This window comes from Mus caroli, unplaced genomic scaffold (assembly GCF_978045245.1).
Source record: "Mus caroli unplaced genomic scaffold, Mus_caroli_1 scaffold_2, whole genome shotgun sequence".
In the NCBI taxonomy this organism is placed as follows: Eukaryota; Metazoa; Chordata; class Mammalia; order Rodentia; family Muridae; genus Mus; species Mus caroli.
Genome location: NW_028227257.1, coordinates 33,985,520 through 34,003,895, shown reverse-complemented (window position 1 = coordinate 34,003,895; position 18,376 = coordinate 33,985,520). Strand labels below are relative to the sequence as shown.

The 18,376-nt window shown below is 42.4% G+C and overlaps 2 protein-coding genes across 5 annotated transcripts in view; one reads left to right on the top strand and one right to left on the bottom strand.

Moving 5' to 3' along the window:
• Nucleotides 1–307: 307 nt before the first annotated feature.
• Nucleotides 308–18,325, bottom strand: Crnkl1 (crooked neck pre-mRNA splicing factor 1). The gene is made up of 14 exons (XM_021181921.3): nt 18,083–18,325; nt 16,336–16,488; nt 15,835–15,926; nt 14,881–15,039; nt 14,125–14,291; nt 11,733–11,911; nt 10,402–10,572; nt 9,138–9,329; nt 8,308–8,367; nt 7,412–7,492; nt 5,474–5,713; nt 4,308–4,409; nt 3,434–3,682; nt 308–2,339 (listed from the first exon to the last, which is right to left on the bottom strand). Exons 1-14 carry the CDS (start codon nt 18,131–18,133, stop codon nt 2,163–2,165), a joined length of 2,073 nt encoding a protein of 690 aa, XP_021037580.1. The 5' UTR covers nt 18,134–18,325; the 3' UTR covers nt 308–2,162.
• The window catches only part of Cfap61 (cilia and flagella associated protein 61), a 278,785-nt gene continuing 278,719 nt past the window's right edge, over nt 18,311–18,376 (top strand). For 3 of the 4 annotated variants that reach the window (XM_021156893.3, XM_085833584.1, XM_021156892.3), the window contains exon 1: nt 18,311–18,369. The gene's annotated coding sequence lies outside the window, so the exon portion shown is untranslated. The remainder of the gene's footprint in view (nt 18,370–18,376) is intronic. The other variant, XM_085833577.1, reaches the window with a different exon arrangement.

Genomic DNA, 18,376 nt, shown 5'->3' with positions numbered 1-18,376 from the left:
TGTTTTCTGGAAGTTTGTCTTCTTTTAATCATAATTATGGAGGGATCATTGTTTAGGGTGTGGTGCCTCGTCTTGTTTTGATTTTTTTATATAAAACCTTTTTAAATGCACATCTGAAATCATCCCTGACATCATGAGCTCCCTTCTTACTGGGTTCCTACTGTTGGTCTCTGTTAACACTGCTCAAACCTTTGATGTGAGACTTTAAGGGTAAACAAAGTTTAACTCCAAAAGAAATCATGTAAAGATAGTCAGGCAGTAAAGAAGCACTCAAAAGGCCCACATAAAATGACCATTACAATGTATGTTATGTTGGCATTCATTTTTTTTTCTTTGAGATAACATTTTGCTACATTCCTAGGCTAGCCTTAAACTCAGCTCCCAGTAATCCTCTATTTAGCTCTCAAGTGGTAGTTGGGACTACAAACATATATGTACCAGCTCTTGATTTATTAAAAGCTTTTACTTTAGAAAGGTCTTACTTTGAGATATTAAGGTTGGAGAGAATGAATTCTTTGTTCTCTCATAAAGGAATAATGTTTCCTTCAATCTATCACACCGCCTGTGCTTGTTAGGAGTGGACTCTGAAGAGCAAAGTCACTAATTTTTGTCTTCATGTGCATAAGCAACATACAGAGAACCTCTAGGAAGATGGCTTAGTTATGGAACTAGCATTCTGAACTGCTTTCACCTCCATCTTGAATCTGCACGAACTCAAGGACATTCAGTGGCAGATTCTTCCTGACTAGCATCCTTAGTAGTCAATGAAACTCAGGCTTGCGTACGTCTGAGCCTAGCGCTGGCCGAAAAGATCTGTCGCTTACCTACTAGTAGTACTGTTTTTTGGAACTTTTACAAAGTTATTTTATTTTCAAGACCCAATTTAGTAACATTATTGAACAGCTTTTATTCCCTTAGATGGATATACTTAAATTTAATAATCATTTGTTTACTAATGGTTCTTTTAGGTAGAAGCCAGTCTTGAAACAGTTCTAGGCATTGAGTGGTTAAAAAAGAAAAAAATGGCTATGAATTACAGGATGAGTAAAACCATGCCTCCAGGATTAGCCAAGTGCTATTTTAGTGTGAGCAAGAGCACCAACAAGGTTGTTACTGTCCAGTGCCAGTGCCTTCTCTGAGCACACAATCACTGTGGAGTTTTTGGACTCCTGTTGTTTAATGACAACTGTTAAACATCAGTTGTTAGAATTCACACATTCTGAGGCATGTTGGGAGATATATAGTTTCTAGGCAACTATAACTGCAGAATTCACAAAGCTTGGGACTGGCAGTAGTGCGATGGTGAATCATACTTAACACAGACATTAACAAAATAAATCCAAGATTTCCCAAACTGAATAGAGGACACTGTGCCTCAGCATCTGTGAATGCAGGGGACACTGCCTCACCATCTGTGTATGCAGGCCATTGTTTTCTAAACAGCTACTACAAAACTTAACTAGTTTGAGAGAAAAACTGAAGCCAAACTAAAATGTTCCTGACAAATAAAGACTTGGGGTCAAAAAATACAGTCACTATAAATCAGTTCAGATATTCGGAGGTAAAACTATAGCCCAAGTCCATTTAATTCTATGAGAAGTAGACACATGATGCTAAAAGGCAGTAGGGGCAGGGGAAGGTGTGCTGTTGGAACGAGATTGACATCAGCATATTCCTTTTCTAATGGAATCATCAAAATGAGGTGCCACCATACTACTGCTTGTTTGAGAAAACTGAAAATCAATGGAAACTGTACAGCCACCACATGGAGGTGTTAGAGTTGGACTCAAGTTTTGTGGTTTTAGAGACATGAAATCTAAAAGTTTCAGATTCATGAACACCATCATGATAAACCTGTGTCTATTCCTGGAGAATGGTCCTTGAACACTGAATTTAGTCTGCAGTTCGACTTAACGTATGTGCTAAGCACATGAACTCCATCTAACAAAGACAATAGGAGCAAATGCTAGAAATGCTCGGACTCAAGTAACAAAACTTAGAAAAAAATTCTTTTACTTGCAGTTTCTCACCCATAGTTAAACCCGAGAGCATTTTAAAAAATAATTCAAAGATGCCAAACAACTCCTTACTGAGTAAATACATAAAAAACATTTAGGAGTCAAAGTTCTAAACTGTTCATTTATAAAAAGCAATTATAACATTTAAAAAGATGAGGATTCACTCTCATCAATGTCCTTATCTGGCTCCTGTTCGGCAGCTTCTCTTTCCTGTTGCTGTTTCTTCCACAGCTTGGCCATCGCCAGAAGCTTGAGGTTAGGCTGGTTGGCAGCATCCTCTGGAAAGATGTAGTCATAGTATTCTTCCCATCCAGCGTCAGACTGCAGAAATAAACACATTAATTAAAAGGTGAGCAGACACGCAGCTGGAGCATGCTTCATTCAGAAGGCAGAATGAAGAACGTGTCTGGGGAACCTACAGTCTCAATTCAACTATGGTGCCGTGGAAAGCAACCTCAGATCCTGCTGTAGGTGGAACAAAGGGCAGAGCCACTGTGCAGATGAGGTTACTGCAGCACTACACTGGCTCAATGAGAGTGAAGGACCAAGTGGGAGGAAGCTAGACATCTAAGCACAGGGGCTCCACAGGCAATCAGGTACTCAGTGCCTCCACACACCTTGCAGTCGTACATTTACAATGTAAACAAATGTGAGGTGGCTCAGCTGCTGAGAGCACTAGTTGCTCTTACAGAGGACTCAGGTTAGGTTTCTGGCACCTGCATGGTGGCTCCCAACCACCCAGTAGCTTCACTTCTAAGGGGTCCAATATCACTTTCTGATCTCCGAGGACACCAGGAATGCATGTGGTACACATATACCCATGCATGCAAAGCATTCAAAATAAGTTTTTTTTTTTTTTAATTTGAGTTTTTACTTAATATTTAGTAGCAGAGGCCACATAGTGTGTAGTATTTGGACTCCTAGCTCAGTTCCAACTGAGCATAGCTATTATTTCTAAATATTATCTTAAAATGGAGGCTTTCCTCATCTCCTACTTTCCACCCCTCAGTTCCAGGCTTTTAAAAACATGCACTAGATCATCTTCAACCCAAGTCTCTCAAGTCCACCCTTATGAGATGCTAGCATTCTAGACATATGTAAAGGTCTTCAATGATTCCCACCAAACTTGCTCTACCCTGCAAAGCCTCAGGATTGGCTTCCTTCTAAAAGGTGAAGCTCCCCCAACCCACCCCCATTCAACAAACAGCAGCTTCATATAGTTCCTAGACTCCACTTTCACTCGGAAGCCTCTGCCCCTGCCCTGTCCTAGTAGCCGGACTACAAGGGGCTCCTTATCCAGGTTGTCTGCATCTGCTTTGAAAAATTCAAATAGTACTCCAAAGCACAGATTTCAAAGTCAGATGCATTTCTACTTCTTTGACATGGGGGAAACAACCCCGGTACTGAGCCCTTACCCCGTCGTCGGCCTGGACCTTTCTTCTCTTCTTCACCTTTTCTGGCATGAGTTTGTCTACTCTCTCCTTATCTGATACTGTTCCAAATTCATCTTCAAAACTTCTCCAGGATTCCAGCAACATAAGCCTCTCTTCTTTTTCTTCACAGTTTCTCATGGTTTTGTTAGCTTCTTCATAAATCTGCCTGCACTTAGCCACACTTCCTTCTTTCCCAGACGATAACTCAAACTGAGCAAAACTGATCCATACCTTACCAAAAACAAAACCAAAAAACAAACAACAACAAACACAGAACAAAATTAACCATGTCAGCCAGAAGAAACAAACAGAGACCATAAAGTTAGTTTCTCCAGATCATGATGTATCTACTGATAATGAATCACAGATTGATACATTGAACATATGCCTCAGTGTCAGTGGAGAAGCAGTCTTCTGCTTTTAGATGTTAGACGTAGGTTTTGTTTTTTTTTTCTTAAGATTTATTTATTTATTTTATGCACATGAGCACACTATAAGCTGTCTTCAGACACACCAGAAGAGGGCATCAGATCTCATTACAGATGGTTGTGAACCACCATGTGGTTCCTGGGAATTGAACTCAGGACCTTTGGAAGAGCAGTCAGTGCTCTTAACCACTGAGCCATCTCTCCAGCCCCAACATAGTTTTAAAGTTATAGGAAAAACTTCTTTAACCCTGTGATGCCCAAGAGATGCACGGCAACATAAACAACGATCTGGCAGGTCTAAGCTCAATATTTGTAAGTCCTCTGGGAACAACAGACTTTAAGAACAAAGTCATTTAAAATAGTTTGTCTACAAACATCAAAACTGCTGTACAAACAAAATGAGAGACTATTAAAAAAGTACAGGATACCTTGACATGCTGTGTTCGCTGAAGCAATTGTCGGTAAAGGTTTCGTGTTCTTTCAGTTTCTTCCTGCTCAATCTCAAAATCAATATATGATTTCCAAAGTACCTAAGAAAAATAATGGGTCAATCTTAGCACTAAGAAAGCCACATGCCCCTATAGTTCAGCCATCCTGATCTATCACCAGGAATAAAGACTTTGACTTAACAATTAGACTGCATGTGCATGGATGGTAATACTAGCATTTAGAAGCTTGCCAAAATGTAACTACAATTTTACACAGGAAAAAGGGTTTTGGATTCAGGTTTATATTTTCTTTTTAAATGCTTAACATAACCAAAACTTGTCAAGAATTCCAGGTACTTTCATGATGCTGCCCATGTGGTTAACTTTTAGGAAGAAGATTGGCCAGATTAGCCACTGTGCGTTCTTACCCCATACCAAATTGGTATTAAGCTAAAAGCATTAAAGATTTATTTAATGTATACAAGTACTCTATCTGCAGGTACACCTAGATGCCAGAAGAGGGCATCATATCACATGGATGTTTGCAAGCCACCATGTGGTTGTTGGGAATTGAACTCAGGACCCCTGGAAGATCAGCTAAGCCTTCTCTCCAACCCTGAGTTCAAAAACATTAACTGCTCATCACAGTCACAAGGACAAAAACGGGCAAGGATGAGGGAGCTGGCAGTCTAGTAGAGTAGAGGAAGTGTGCCACAGGTGAAACCAGCAGTGTAGGAAGCTCTGCTCTAATGTAGGGTCACGTTAGTACAAGATTGACTGGCGGCTAGGACAGTCCTGTGGCTTACCTACTGAAGGCAAGCCGCAGCAGTATACTAGGAAGATCATGGTCCCGGCAAAACTACCCTATGGGCAGAGATATGTAGTCTCCACCCCCATTTCCTTTGTTCCAGATGTGGGGCCTACAGCTGGTTCCTTACCGGGCTTGTCCTCTTCATCCCCTTACCCTTCCTTCCCTGTTAGCTGTGTGGGGATTGCTGCTGACACTCCCCTGTTCACTTTCTTATTCAACAAACAGCAGAATCCTAATCAGAGTGGAAAAGACTGTAATATTATAATGGCTGGATCACTTTTATACTTTGTTTAGGTGGTTAGCTAAGGGGGAATACTTGAGAAGTATCTAAAATACATTCAACTTGGGATCTCACCTCTGGCATATCCAAGCGTGGCTGGCTGATGGCTAATTCATAGATTGCCCGAGCTCTCTCAATATCACCAAGGATTGTCTCTAATTCTGCAAACTTAATCCACGAGGTACAATTTTCAGGTCCAAATTCCAAAAACTTTTCATAAAGTTTCCTGCATCTGTCAAATTCTCGAAGCTGCAGTTCCAGTTCTATGTACCCTTTGAATAACTTGTTCTTCGGACATTTGCCTATGGAAGTTCCCTGGAGAATAAAAGGGCCAAGGCCACTGTTATACTCATGGTTCAACCTTAGTCCCTGTGAATCTGTCCTAGAAGCTGGAGTCGAGTATGGCAGGCTTCTAGTATGGATGCTGTGCTATCATACAGTCTGCTCGCTCATCAGGCACTCAGCTGACACTGGGGGCCTGTGCTCACTGGGGCCTCATTAGCTACAGGTAATACTGCAGAATTCTACGACTACTGGGTTTTATACCTCCCCAGAATCCCCTAAAAATATGGATGTCAAACATACAAACCTTTAAATAAAAGGTAATCAAGCCTAATTTTCTACTGCCCACAGGAAGCAAATAATTTATCTGAAGGAAAACTGTATGTATACACTGTAGTTTATCCTATTGAGACATGCTATGAAAAATTATGAGGAAGGTGCATTCAGGCTACTAATTCCAGACTACTAACCTGGGGACAGATCTAGTAACTGGTAGCTATAGACATTTCTCAGATTTTTTTCTTTTGTTTTGAAGACAGGGTTTCTCTGTGTAGCTCTGGTTATCTAAGAACTCATTCTGTAGACCAGGCTGGTCTTGAACTCAGAGATTTGCCCTGCCTGTGCCTCTCAAGCACAGGGATTGAAGGCCTGTGCCACCACCAGCTTAAGTGCTGTCTTTGTATCTCTTGACAAGTTCATGCACATAAACAATACACCTTGATCGTATTCACCCCCAATTCCCCTCTTGTACTCTCCTGTAACAGGTACCGCCCACCTTCATGTCACCCTGAGTACAGGTAGTTTTGCCTATATGAGCACCAGCAGCCCATCAGCAACTACAGCCCTGAAGAAAATGACTTCGTCCTCCTCAGCAGTCATCAGCTGTCAAAAGCCCCTCTGCTGGAGGTGGAGTCTCAGGAGCCCTGTCCAATTCTTGCAGGATGGCTTGATCTCCTGCAAGTCTCCTGCGGGCCAGTGATGCTGCTGTGAATTTGAGTTACAGTCATACCATGTCCAGAAGACACTTCCCAGCACTCCTCCCTACCATCCTGGTCTTACACTCTTCTACCTCTCCTCCTGCAATGGCTCCTGGGCCTTGCGTGGATATAGAAGGGGGCTTTACTTATGTCCCTCTTAGTATGAGCACTCGGCAGTCACTTATTCCGGGCTCTGAGTTTTCTAATATGTCTCAGTCTATACACACACACACACACATGGGCTCTAGTTTTCTAATATGTCTCAGTCTACACACACACACACACATACACACACACACACGCTCTAGTTTTCTAATATGTCTCAGTCTATACACACACACACACGATACCATTTCTGTTGCTCCCCTCCCGCTGAATTCTTTTTCTTTTCTTTTTTTGAGACAAGGTCTTGCTATATAGTCCAGGCAAGGCTGGCCTTAATGGTTATGTCACTACACTCTGCTTTCTTGCTTCTTTTCAATAGAAACCATACAAACTTAAGTGTGAAGATTTTTTTTTTTTTTGGTTTTAAAGTGTTTATTGTAGAAAGGGAGGGGAAGAAAGAGAGGGACGGAGACAGAGACGGAGAGGGAGAGGGAGAGAGAGGAAGTAGAGGCCAGCCATGGCCATGTGGAGAGAGAGGGTAAGGGAAGGCGGAGAGACGGGGAGCAAGGGAGCAAGAATAAGAGCAAGTGTGAAGATCTTCACTGCCTCATAAAACTTAATGAAACATGCCAATCCTTTCTTTACTTACCAAAGCTCTTCTGGCAAATGGCAGATTTTTCTGTCTTATTTCAAACTGTGCATAATATAACCACATTTTGGCAAATGTGAACTACAAAACACAAGCACAAAAAAATCTGGTTTAAGAGGTGCATTTAAATTTAATTTAAATTAACCAAAGGCTACTGGCAAAATTTCTGGATGAGAAGGGATGCATTTTATTTGTTTTAAGCAAAGATGGCATTTATCAACAGTTAGAAACATACCAGGAGGCTGGTGAGCTGGCTCAGTGAATGATGGTACCAGCTGTCAGGCATGACCCTGGTATTTAATCTCCAACTCCCCAAAGCTGTCTTCTATGGCATATGCACAGCCCTCCTCCCATAAATAAAACATATAATAATAAAAACCTATATACACACAGATGATGACCTAGACAGATACTGTACTACATAGCATGTACATGGCAGCTACAGCTTTGAATTTTTATGGGCTGCTTATAAGTTGGTAAATATCCTATTTCTAAGAACTCAATTCAGTCAGTAGTAAGCAGGACTTTTTGTTTCTCATTTTGGGAAATGCAATAGAGGTAGCATTTTAACATCTGCAAAGAAGCCATGTGTTCAACCACACAAGCAGGCTCTCAGTTATCAGAAGACCCACTTGGACTCTCCATGTCTGTGTTCTATCTTCTTTCTTCCAATCTGTCTCTCTGAATCACACCCCCCCAACACACACCCCTGGATTTCTACACTGGTAACTGCATTACTGACTTGTCATAACACAAACTGTTCTATGAAACTAGGGTGTTTCCTCAGGCAAAGACCACCTCTTGTTTAATATTTTCATGGTGCTACTCACTTGAAAATTCAGTTGATACATATAATTTTATGTAGTAAAACAGGATTTTTGACCCAGCAAGTGTACCTTTTTGTGAGGAATTAGTTCCAAAGACGCTTGATATACCTGTCTTGTTCTCTCAGGATCCTGTATCAAGATGATAAATAGATAAATAAATAAATAAAGTTAATACTTACGTCATCAATTAATTTCATGCCTGTAGTAAAAACAGACCTCCATTTCTCAAGGTGCTATTTTTAAATATTGATCTCATTTATGATAAAAAATAGCAACTACTATTGATCAAACTTTTTTCTAAGAGTAACAATGTGGCCATCAAAGTTTGAAAGCACAATGTAGAGAGGCCTGAGCCTGCCAGCAGATGTCTCAGATGAACAGAGGACAGTCTTTACCTATTACCTAATCCTGGAAAGGCCACTTGATTTTTACCAATCTGGCCATGATCTTTATTTGTGATCAAAGACATTATTAGGTACTATATGTAATTAAACTGCTTCACTGGTCCACTGTTTTAAATGCTAGCTATCTTACTGTGCCTCAACGTTTTAAGATAAAACACCATCAAGTCCTTTTTTTTTTTTTTTTTTTCTGAGACAGGGTTTGTCTGTGTAGCCCTGGCTGTCCTGGAACTCACTCTGTAGACCAGGCTGGCCTTGAACTCAAGAGATTTGCCTGCCTCTGTCTCCTGAGTGCTGGGATTAAAGGCGTGTGCCATCACGCCCGGCTACCACCATGCCTTAACAGGCATAGTTTGAATGATTTAAATTGATGGATTAAAAAAAAAATTAAAACTGTTTGTCTCAAAGATTGTAGCTATCAGTTACTACGCAGAGCAGGCAAAGCCATGATACTGAGTAAGGAAGGTACTCACGGCTGCCCCACATTCATCTTCTCACCTTGGCCTCCAGCTCTTCATAGAGTGCATAGTTAACCCAAAGGTAGATGTAGCGCTTCCAGTGTCTCTTCTCCTGGATGGGTGGCACATTGGCAATGGCTCTCTCATAGACTTCCCGCACAGTGTCAGCTTCAGCATCACTTTCCACCAAGCGTAAATAATCAAACCATGCATCATAATTGTGTGGATTAGCCTAGAAAAACCCCCAGCTTAATCAATAAAAACAGAACCAAGAGCCAGACTTCACAGGCTGTCAGAACTGTAAGGAAACATCAAACTTGCTATATTTTAGCAATTTTTCCCTTAAGATTTTTACCTGCTATCTCTGTTTAAAACATCATCCCTAAGATTGTACAAAAGGAACATAAAAGGTTGCTGGCTAGGGACCTTGAAGCAGAGACTCTTTTCTCTGCTGCCATCATGTAACAGAACTGCTTGATAATGACATTCCATTGTTTCTAAGACAGGGTCTCACTCCATATCCTAGGCTAGCCTGAACTCATAATTATCTTGCCTTGGCCTCCCCAGTCCTGGGACAACATAGGCTTGAGCTACTTACTGTATATAGCTTTCAACTTGTATACATGCATTTTTACACATATGGTTGAATACCATTCTGTTGATAATGAAATTACAATGGGTATATATCAGACTAAATCAGGGAACCCATCTTTCAAATAACAGTAATTTTTTTCCTGAACACATTTTACTGACCTACCACTTTACTTAACACCAGACTTAGTCCTTTGCTAGAAGCTATCTCAATCTGACTAAGCAAAAGATCTACAGAACAGTGAGAGAAAATCCTGTTATCTTTGACTGAAATCAAAAGGATATATCACAGAGATAAGAGCAGAGCTGTCTATTGCAGGTCTCTCGCTCATGCCAAGCAGGTGTTTGGAACCATCTCTGACCTTCCCATCCTTTTCCAAACATGAGCTCAAATATATGCCGTATTTCTTTTCATGCATGGACTTGATATGAAACCTAGGCTGGCCTCAAACTAACACCTTTTCTGCCTCTCTCTCCCAAGTGATAGGACCCACATTTCTTGTTTGCTCAGTTTAAGGTCTTTGCACCTGGGAATGGCAGAGTAAATCCAAGTCTGGCTTGCTCTCCTTCTGACCAGTCACATTCACTCTAGTTTGTCTGAAATAGCTGTCAAGTCTGCTAAGGCATCATCGAGAGAGTAATCAGTAGCCCCACTTGCTGGTATGTGCGCAGGCCAGAGAACTCTCACATGAACCATCTACAGCAGTGCCCACCTTCACTTCTTCTTCATACTGGAATCTCCGTTTGCTCACGATGATATCTTCTATACCCCTCCGGTCACCAAACTTCTTCTCAAAGATGGTATAGTTTTTAAAGAGTTCTTGGGCCTCTTGTTTTGAAATCCTATCCAGGGCATATTTGTAGATAACTCGTACCCTTTCAAACTAAAAGAAGGTAGGAAGATCATCATCTAAAACATAATCTCATTTTACTCACACCTTGAGAATAACTGAAACTTATTATTTACAAATTAAATTTTGAGGCCTCGATCAGAAAGGATTCGTATTTAATAAAATAGTTCTATATTTAATAGCTCTACATTAACCTTTCCCTATTTAGTACTGTCATAAACCTTCTCCATCCTGGATCCTCTCCCAGGCTGGTAGGCAACATCTCCACGGCATGCCTGCTCACGCCCAAAGCCCCATGAGTCTGCTTTGGTTCCTCTCGTGCTCTCCTCTCCTTCAGTGGCTCTTTGAACAAGTGTCAATCTATTTTTATCTCCTTTTCTCCTCTGCCCTGCTGCTGACCCACCTCCTTTCCTAAATCTCACTGGATTCCCTGGTTTTACCGCCTGCCTCCTTGGTGGTTAGTGCTGATGATCAAACCCAGAACTTGACTTGTATTCCCAAGTGCTCTCCTACCGAGCTACATCCTCAGCCCCCCCCTGGCTTCACTCTTGCTGTGCCCCTACCCTTCTCCAAAGTACTTTCATGAACTAGCCAGAAGCTCACTAAAATATTGTCCAGTCACAGTCCCACTTAAAACCTTCTAATCTGTGCCTCCTAGAGACAAGCTGACCCCTCCAATTCTGACCCCTTCTTTTCTGTGTACACCATGGAAAAAAAGAACTGGCTTATTTGTGGGCCAATCTGTTTCCATTCTACATTATCTCCTTTGCTTGGTTGCATTGGTTCTTTGCCTCCCAAGCTCACTATCTGTAAGACCCTTGAATCCAGGATACCAAATGACTCTCATCAGGTTATACATGTACTTCTGTGTTTCTGAGAAAGGTCTATATGTACTGTGCTGCCTTCAGTCATGCTTCTACTGCCTCAGCCTGAGTCAGTCCTCAATTTTGTGAGAGTTGGGGTTGGAGACATGTGCCAAGACACCTAAATCCAGGTATTCATCTTTAAAGATGTAATTTTCACACAGAGCAGAATGAAATTAAGACAGTTACTGTAATGATCACTCAGCTCCAATGTAGAGCTCAGCAATACATGCATTCTGTTCCGTATTAAATTATGGTTTTTCTCTAGAAAACATTTTCTCTATGGATAAGCAAATAAAATGAAACAGAGATGAACTCATTGTGACTTACTTCTTTCTGGTTTTCCTCAAATTTAGCAAAGGCCACATAGAGGTGTTCGTCCATATGCTCATCCCCAAAAAACTCCACCGCTCTCTCGTAGACTTTCCGCGCATGAGCAAAGTAAGCATGCTTCTCTTCAAATCTTGCATACTTGATCCAGTTCTTCACAGCAGGGTGCACGAGCACAAGTACAGGCGGGGAGTGAAGGAAAGAGCAGGCAGGACAACATGGCTAAGCCAGTAACAGGCTGGTGCTGGCCCAGTGACAGTGTGCATGCACAGCACATGCCAAAGGTTCAACACCCACACAACAGACCCCAAATCTTACTAACCTCCCAAACTCCAACAATTCCAAATACAAGTGGGGATGAGCACACACAAAGGAGGCCAGCAACTAACCCACAGCCTGAGAGGTCGCCTTACTCTTCTGACCTCCCTTCAACGCTGACTCAGCATTGTAGCGGTGGGACAAAGTCTGAAGCCAAAGAAAACCTCAACCCGGTTACAAACCATGTGATCTTCAACAAATTGTCTGTCTCAGTTTTTTTCATGTGTGGAAAGGGAAAAATACTATCAACTTCACCCATCATTGCTTTATGAAATGAGGAAATGTTTATGAAGCTTAGCACTTTCTGGCCATGGCCAATAAAAAGCACCTATTCCATTAAATGCTCATTACAACAGTCTACCCACAAGGAAAGAACAAACTGCCACAGAAAGAGAGCTGCTATCTAAAGCTAAAGACAAATTTTTAATTGTCATCTATTAACAGAGCACATCAGCCTTCCCTGAAGAAGCCAATAATTTCCACAGTGAAAATACACTCAAGGGGAGCAAGGATGTTAAGACCATCAGCTCTGAGGTTGATTTCCTGGGTCAAATACCCCTATGCCACCACCTGAGACCCTCATCAAGTTGCTTAATCAGTTTCCTCACTTGTTGAATGGGGTAGTTCCTGCACTTCAGGGTTTTCCCAAGCACTGACAGTATTAAGTGCTCAGGGTCACATCAGCTACAAACCAAGTGTTCCTCAAGTCTCTATACCATTGAATGAGTAAGACACTATTGAATGAGTAGAGACAACTGAAGATCTTAATGTTGCACAATAAGGTTCTCACTGCTTACAGCAGTTCTGGAAAGCCAGTAAGAACTCAGTCACTGAATGCCAAACCACTGATCCTAGGAAGAATATGTGTGCACACATCTCCCACAGACCACAGTGTTAAATTCTAAAGCCAGCACATCCTATTTTCGTGTGTGTGTGTGTGTGTGTGTATACGCAAAAGCTCATATGGGTGCAAGAGGCCAGAGGCTGACATCAGGTATCTTATTTAGTTGCTCCCCACCTCATTTTTTGATATGGGGCCTCTCACTGAGCCTGGAGCTTACTTATTCAACTAGACTGACTAGCCTAAAGGTCTTGGAATCCTCCTGTCTCCACCTCCCCAGTGCTGGAATTACAGATATATGCTGGGTGCAGCTTTATAAATGCTTGCTATGGATCCAAACATGGGCCTATTGTGCACCAAGTACTTCGGCAACTAAGTCATCTACTCATGTGTTTGTGGTTCAGAGCACCAATCAACTAGCTTTAGGCTGTCCCTCTCTCTGTAGGTGTCACAACCTTGATCCACTGGCTTCAGAGAGGGAGAGCGCTCCTTGTGGACACAGTGAGTTGCTCTTGCCTTCACACTCAGGCATCACTATATACTGCTGAAGTGGACTTCAGCCATTGTTCTATACATGTCTACAAATGACTGCTAAAGCATAGCAATTATTAATTTGGGAACTCCAAATAAATTTCAGTAAGTGTGGCAATTTGCAAACAAGGCGCCTCTGGGTGATGAGCATCAGAGATCCGTTTCTAACAGTGGTTTCACAAACACCATCTTCCACTTGTTAACATTGCTCTGTTTTCTATAGTGCTGAAGCCTAAACTCACGGTCTCAAAATATGTTAGGCACATGCTCTATACGCAGGTATATACCTAGACTTCACCATTTTTAGTTTTTAATTTTTCTTGTATAGAAAAGACACAAAGGCTCAAGGAACTAGATGACTCTGGAGTCATTTATTAGCTGGAGTCGCAGCTAGAAAGCAGTGAACTCTAATGAGTTCCATTAGCAGTGCCAATGAGCAATGCAGACCTCTGGTTCTAGCAGCTAGGACTTTGTGCAAACCCAAAAACGAACCCACAATATCTCTGAAAAGACTCAAATGACCCAGTCTACACATTTTTATTTGACCAGTTTCTAACTCTACAGAAAATTGTCAAAGGGACGAAACTTGCCTTCCTAGCTTCCAATGTCACATTAATAGCTACATGTCTTTACTGTGACAGCTTTTTGGGAGGTAGACACCCATGACAGCCATGTACCACTAATACCTTATTCAAAGGATATAGCGTTCATAGATGGTGCGGGCCCGCTCCACCTCTTTGTATCTCAGCTCGAAGTTGATGTAGGAGTGCCAGGCCTGCTCCTCAGGCTGCCATTCCATCCAGCGTTCAAACACCTGGCGGGCACCAGCAACGTTGCCCAACATCTCCTCCATGTATGTGTACTTATACCTGACAAAATCATCCAAAGACGCCTGCTATGGTCAAAATGACTCGGGAGGAAAAGTATAGCTTTGACACTTCTAACGCTTTGTTAAAGGAAAGATTTTAAGGTTTTTTTGTTTTGTTTTTTTTTTGTTTTTCCAAGACAGGGTTTTTCTATGTAGCCTTGGCTATCCTGGAACCAGGTGGGCCTCAGACTCAGATATCCATCTGCCTCTGCCTCCTAAGTCTAGAGACTAAAGGTGTGTGCCACCATTGCCTGGTTGATTCTAAGTTTTATCTTTCCAAGATGTTTAAGCAAATGTTTTCTTATTAAAATATAAACCTGAAAAAGAATTAAGCATGGGGGAGGAAAGCTTCATTAAGAAGCTTCTTATGAATAAAAAATTGTACTAAACATTTAAGTTTGATTACATAGCCATGGGACATTAGAATTATGACTCATAGATTATGTGACATTAAAAAACAGTATATATTCTTTTAAAAAATAGAATATAATAATCAACACATACAACTATTATAATTGCAATAAACCTAATACACAATTAAGTGGTATTTGCTAGTTCACAAAGACTGCTTTGTGCAATGAGCAGCTTACCAGAACTGGTTGACGCGTGGCAGAGTTGTGATGGCCCGGTCCCAGATGTTTCGGGCATGGTTGACCTGCCGGTTCTTCATCTCCATTTCTGCATATTTCAGCCAGAGGGTAATATTTCGGTAGTCGACATCTAAAGCACGCTCGTATATGGATCGAGCCCTTAACAAATAAGACATGGAGAGCATCAAAGGCAGCACCGGTGAGAGATGCAGCAGCCACCGCACAGTAGCTGCAAGGCCCTCCTGTGTTGTTAGGCATCTATCTATTATGGGCCACCTTCTGGTCATAAAAAGAGGAAAAGCAATGATGTTCTCAAGTTATCGTACAATCTTTAGAGACAGCATGCAATTATTTCATAATGTCATGAGCAGTACAGTCAAGGTCTAGACAGGAAACACAGTGAGAAATAACAATGTTTGGTGAAACAGGCTAAGTTGCAGAAACTCCAGAACCAAGAACGGGAGAGATAGTTTTAGTTTGTTCAGAAGTCAAGGTTGGTGTAAAAGGGCACCTTAAATGGCGCAGTAAAGAGCAATGGCTCGGGACTGGCAAGGACATGGTCACAGTGGAACACGGGCACGAGGGAGAGTGCAGAAAGACTGGCTGGGCAACAGGAAGTGAAGGCCACCCACAATTTTTATCTTGACAACAGATTTCAGGAGAACACATCTATTTTTGAAACAACTAGTTTGAAACAATATTAAATTAACACAGGAAACAGATAAAACACTGCTGTCTTTAGTGACAGGAGTACGAGAGCAGCAAGACTCATATGTAGAACCTCCCGAGACACTCCACGACCGTCCTTCCCAGTACCCACTGCCTCAGAGGGCTACATGGAAAAGAAGCTGGAAATTACTGACACAGCACAGGTCCATGCTTCACCCTTCTTAGATTTCATGTGCTCATTTACACACTCTTTGTAGACAGACACTATAGTCATGGCAATTTTACCTTTGAATTTCCTTTAGACTTTCCTCCCATTGTGCGTATTTTATCCAGTTGCTAATCACAGTCCTATTTTTTCTTATGTTATCTTCAAAAGTCTGAAAGGCAAAGGGGGAGCGGGGAGCAGTACAGTAAAGAGAAAATGACTTTGCTTTTCGTTATGATATACACTTCCTAAAAGAAATTACATCCTAGATGCCGAGGAACAGCAACTTTCCTCCAGAAGGGTATCAGTGACAGGTGCTTCTCTAAAGTTTATGGAGACAAGAAAAATGTAGGGGTAGCTATTGCAAGATTTTGCTTTTCTCTGTAACAATTAACAAGGAGTACTTTAATATAATTTATAGAACTTCCCATATAACTTCCATAATATTCGTGGATTAAATAATTCCCAATATTCACCTGAGGTCCCATCACATAGGCTCTCTGGGAGCTCTCTCCCAGGCCCTCATTCCCACTGTGGGCAGCAACTGGGACAGATTGCACAGTGCATTCTAAGGGACTCACCTTCCTTTTCCGGAGTTTGTAATCGTTTAATTCTTCCTCATCTGTGATCTTCTGCTGAGGTGGAGGTGGGAGGAGCTCGAGTTCTCTCTCTTTAGCTTCTCGGAGGAGCTGCTCGGCAGTTATCTGCACTTCAGCCGGCGCCTTGTTCTTCACCTTTTAAGAAAAAGAGACATTCCTAATTTGGGTAGTGCTCTCCATGCAAGATTTAAAAACCCTTGTATATTTTCCAGGACATAAACTTCCTAAGAATGGCAGGGCAGTGGTGGTGCACGCCTTTAATCCCAGCACTTGGGAGGCAGAGCCAAGCGGATTTCTGAGTTCAAGGCCAAGCTGGTCTACAAAGTGAGTTCCAGGACAGCCAGGGCTATACATATACAGAGAAACCCTGTCTCAAAAGAAAAAAAGCCTTCCTAAGAATGTGCCCAAGATACCATCTTTGAATAACATCTTCAATTCTCCATGAGGGGCAGGGGGAAAAAAAAAAAAAATCACACTCCTTCCTCTTTATAACCTGGTTAAGAGAACTCCTCTACATACTTTAATCCCTCTAGTGGACAAGTTGGTTTTCCATGACATTTTAGGCCAACTGAAATTTGTTTTTACTAAGTCTCCATCATTAGCCTGTAAGCTTTTAGAGCACATGAAGCTATAGTTCCAACACAGGAGCTTAAAAGTCAAATGTGTTCAAGTGCAGATGGACCCTAAGTTCTAATTGGCCTTTTTACTGCTGTGATAGAACATCACCAACAAAAGCAACCTGCAGAGGAAAGAGCTGACTGATTGGCTTACACAACTGGACCACAGTTCATCATGAATGGAAGACAGGGCAGGAAGCTGGAGGCATACCAGCTGTGCTCAGTCTGCTCTCACAGACTACTCCGGAGCCCCTGCCCAGGTGTGGCACTGCCCAAGTGTGTGTGTGTGGGGGGGGCGTCCGAATCAATTGGTAATCAAGAAAATGCCTCACACACTTGCCTGCAAGCAAGCTTAGGGACGAATTTTCTTAGTCCAGATGCCTCTTCCTAGATAACTTTATCTTGTGTCAAGCTGTCAAAAATTTAGTCAGCATATGTTCCCTGGCTTTTATGACTCAGGATGGGGGATTGGGGGCGGGGAGCTACCACATTAGACTTTTACAATAATTACATGTGGAAATAAGAACTTGTCTCAAGACAAAATGGCCAAACCAGACTTCCAGAGAATGACTGTATATGATGGCTAAGTGCAAGACTTCACACTTATTAAGCACTGATGAAGTATCAACCACAGTTGGAAATATAATAATTTACTGTCTAACCTAAATTTTATGCCATTGCACAGAGCCTATCCTCTGCCATTCTCTCCACTGCCTGACTTTGACGTAGCCTAAGTGTTAGCTTCCTTCACAAAGTTTACCCTCAAGTTTATAGGCACCCTTCTGGCTCTTGCCCATGGCATATCTACACTACTTGGATACATCTATCAGGGTTGCCATTTCGCTCTCTCTCCAGTTTTAGTGGAGCACTCTCGCCCGGAGTAAAAGTAGGGGATCCCCAGAGACTAGCAAAGCAAACAGTTTACCGAACCGAACCGATGCTTTACAACCCTGGAAGGAAGGCTGGGCAGACGCGAGACGAGCTCGGAGTGACAAGACCCTGCGCCACCTCACCGACCACCTGTCTTCTTGGACCACGGCAGAGATTGCTGTCTCGAATCTCTGGTGGCCGAGACCGCAGATGCTGTTCGGGGGCTCCTCCCGGTCGCCTACCTTGGCCACTTTAGGAATGCGCTGTTTCCCGGCCGCCGTGGAGGCCGCCATGACTGAAGCCGTGGAACGCGAGCTATCCTGGCGGACAACCGGACTTGAGAAAAGCACTTCGAACCGGCCCGCACAACAGAGTCAGCCACAACAAACTAGATACCGGAACCGGAACCGGAACTTGCGAAGGCGACCTTTGACCGCCTCACGAGTCAGGGGAAACGCCGCGTCGTTTCCTTAGCAACTGTGTGCGCGTCCTCTGTGGAGACTTGCGACTTGCTGGAGCTGCGGGTGAGGTGGGTA

What these genes read in the sequence shown, in the direction of transcription:
- Crnkl1 (XM_021181921.3), bottom strand. Translation starts at nt 18,133, where the DNA reads ATGGCGGCCTCCACGGCGGCCGGGAAACAGCGCATTCCTAAAGTGGCC. An exon ending in CCGCACCATCTATGAACGCT is followed by an intron (nt 11,912 to 14,124) that starts ATATCCTTTGAA and finishes CCCCGCCTGTAC; the next exon opens with TTGTGCTCGTGCACCCTGCT. An exon ending in TTGAGGAAAACCAGAAAGAA is followed by an intron (nt 10,573 to 11,732) that starts GTAAGTCACAAT and finishes ACCTTCTTTTAG; the next exon opens with TTTGAAAGGGTACGAGTTAT.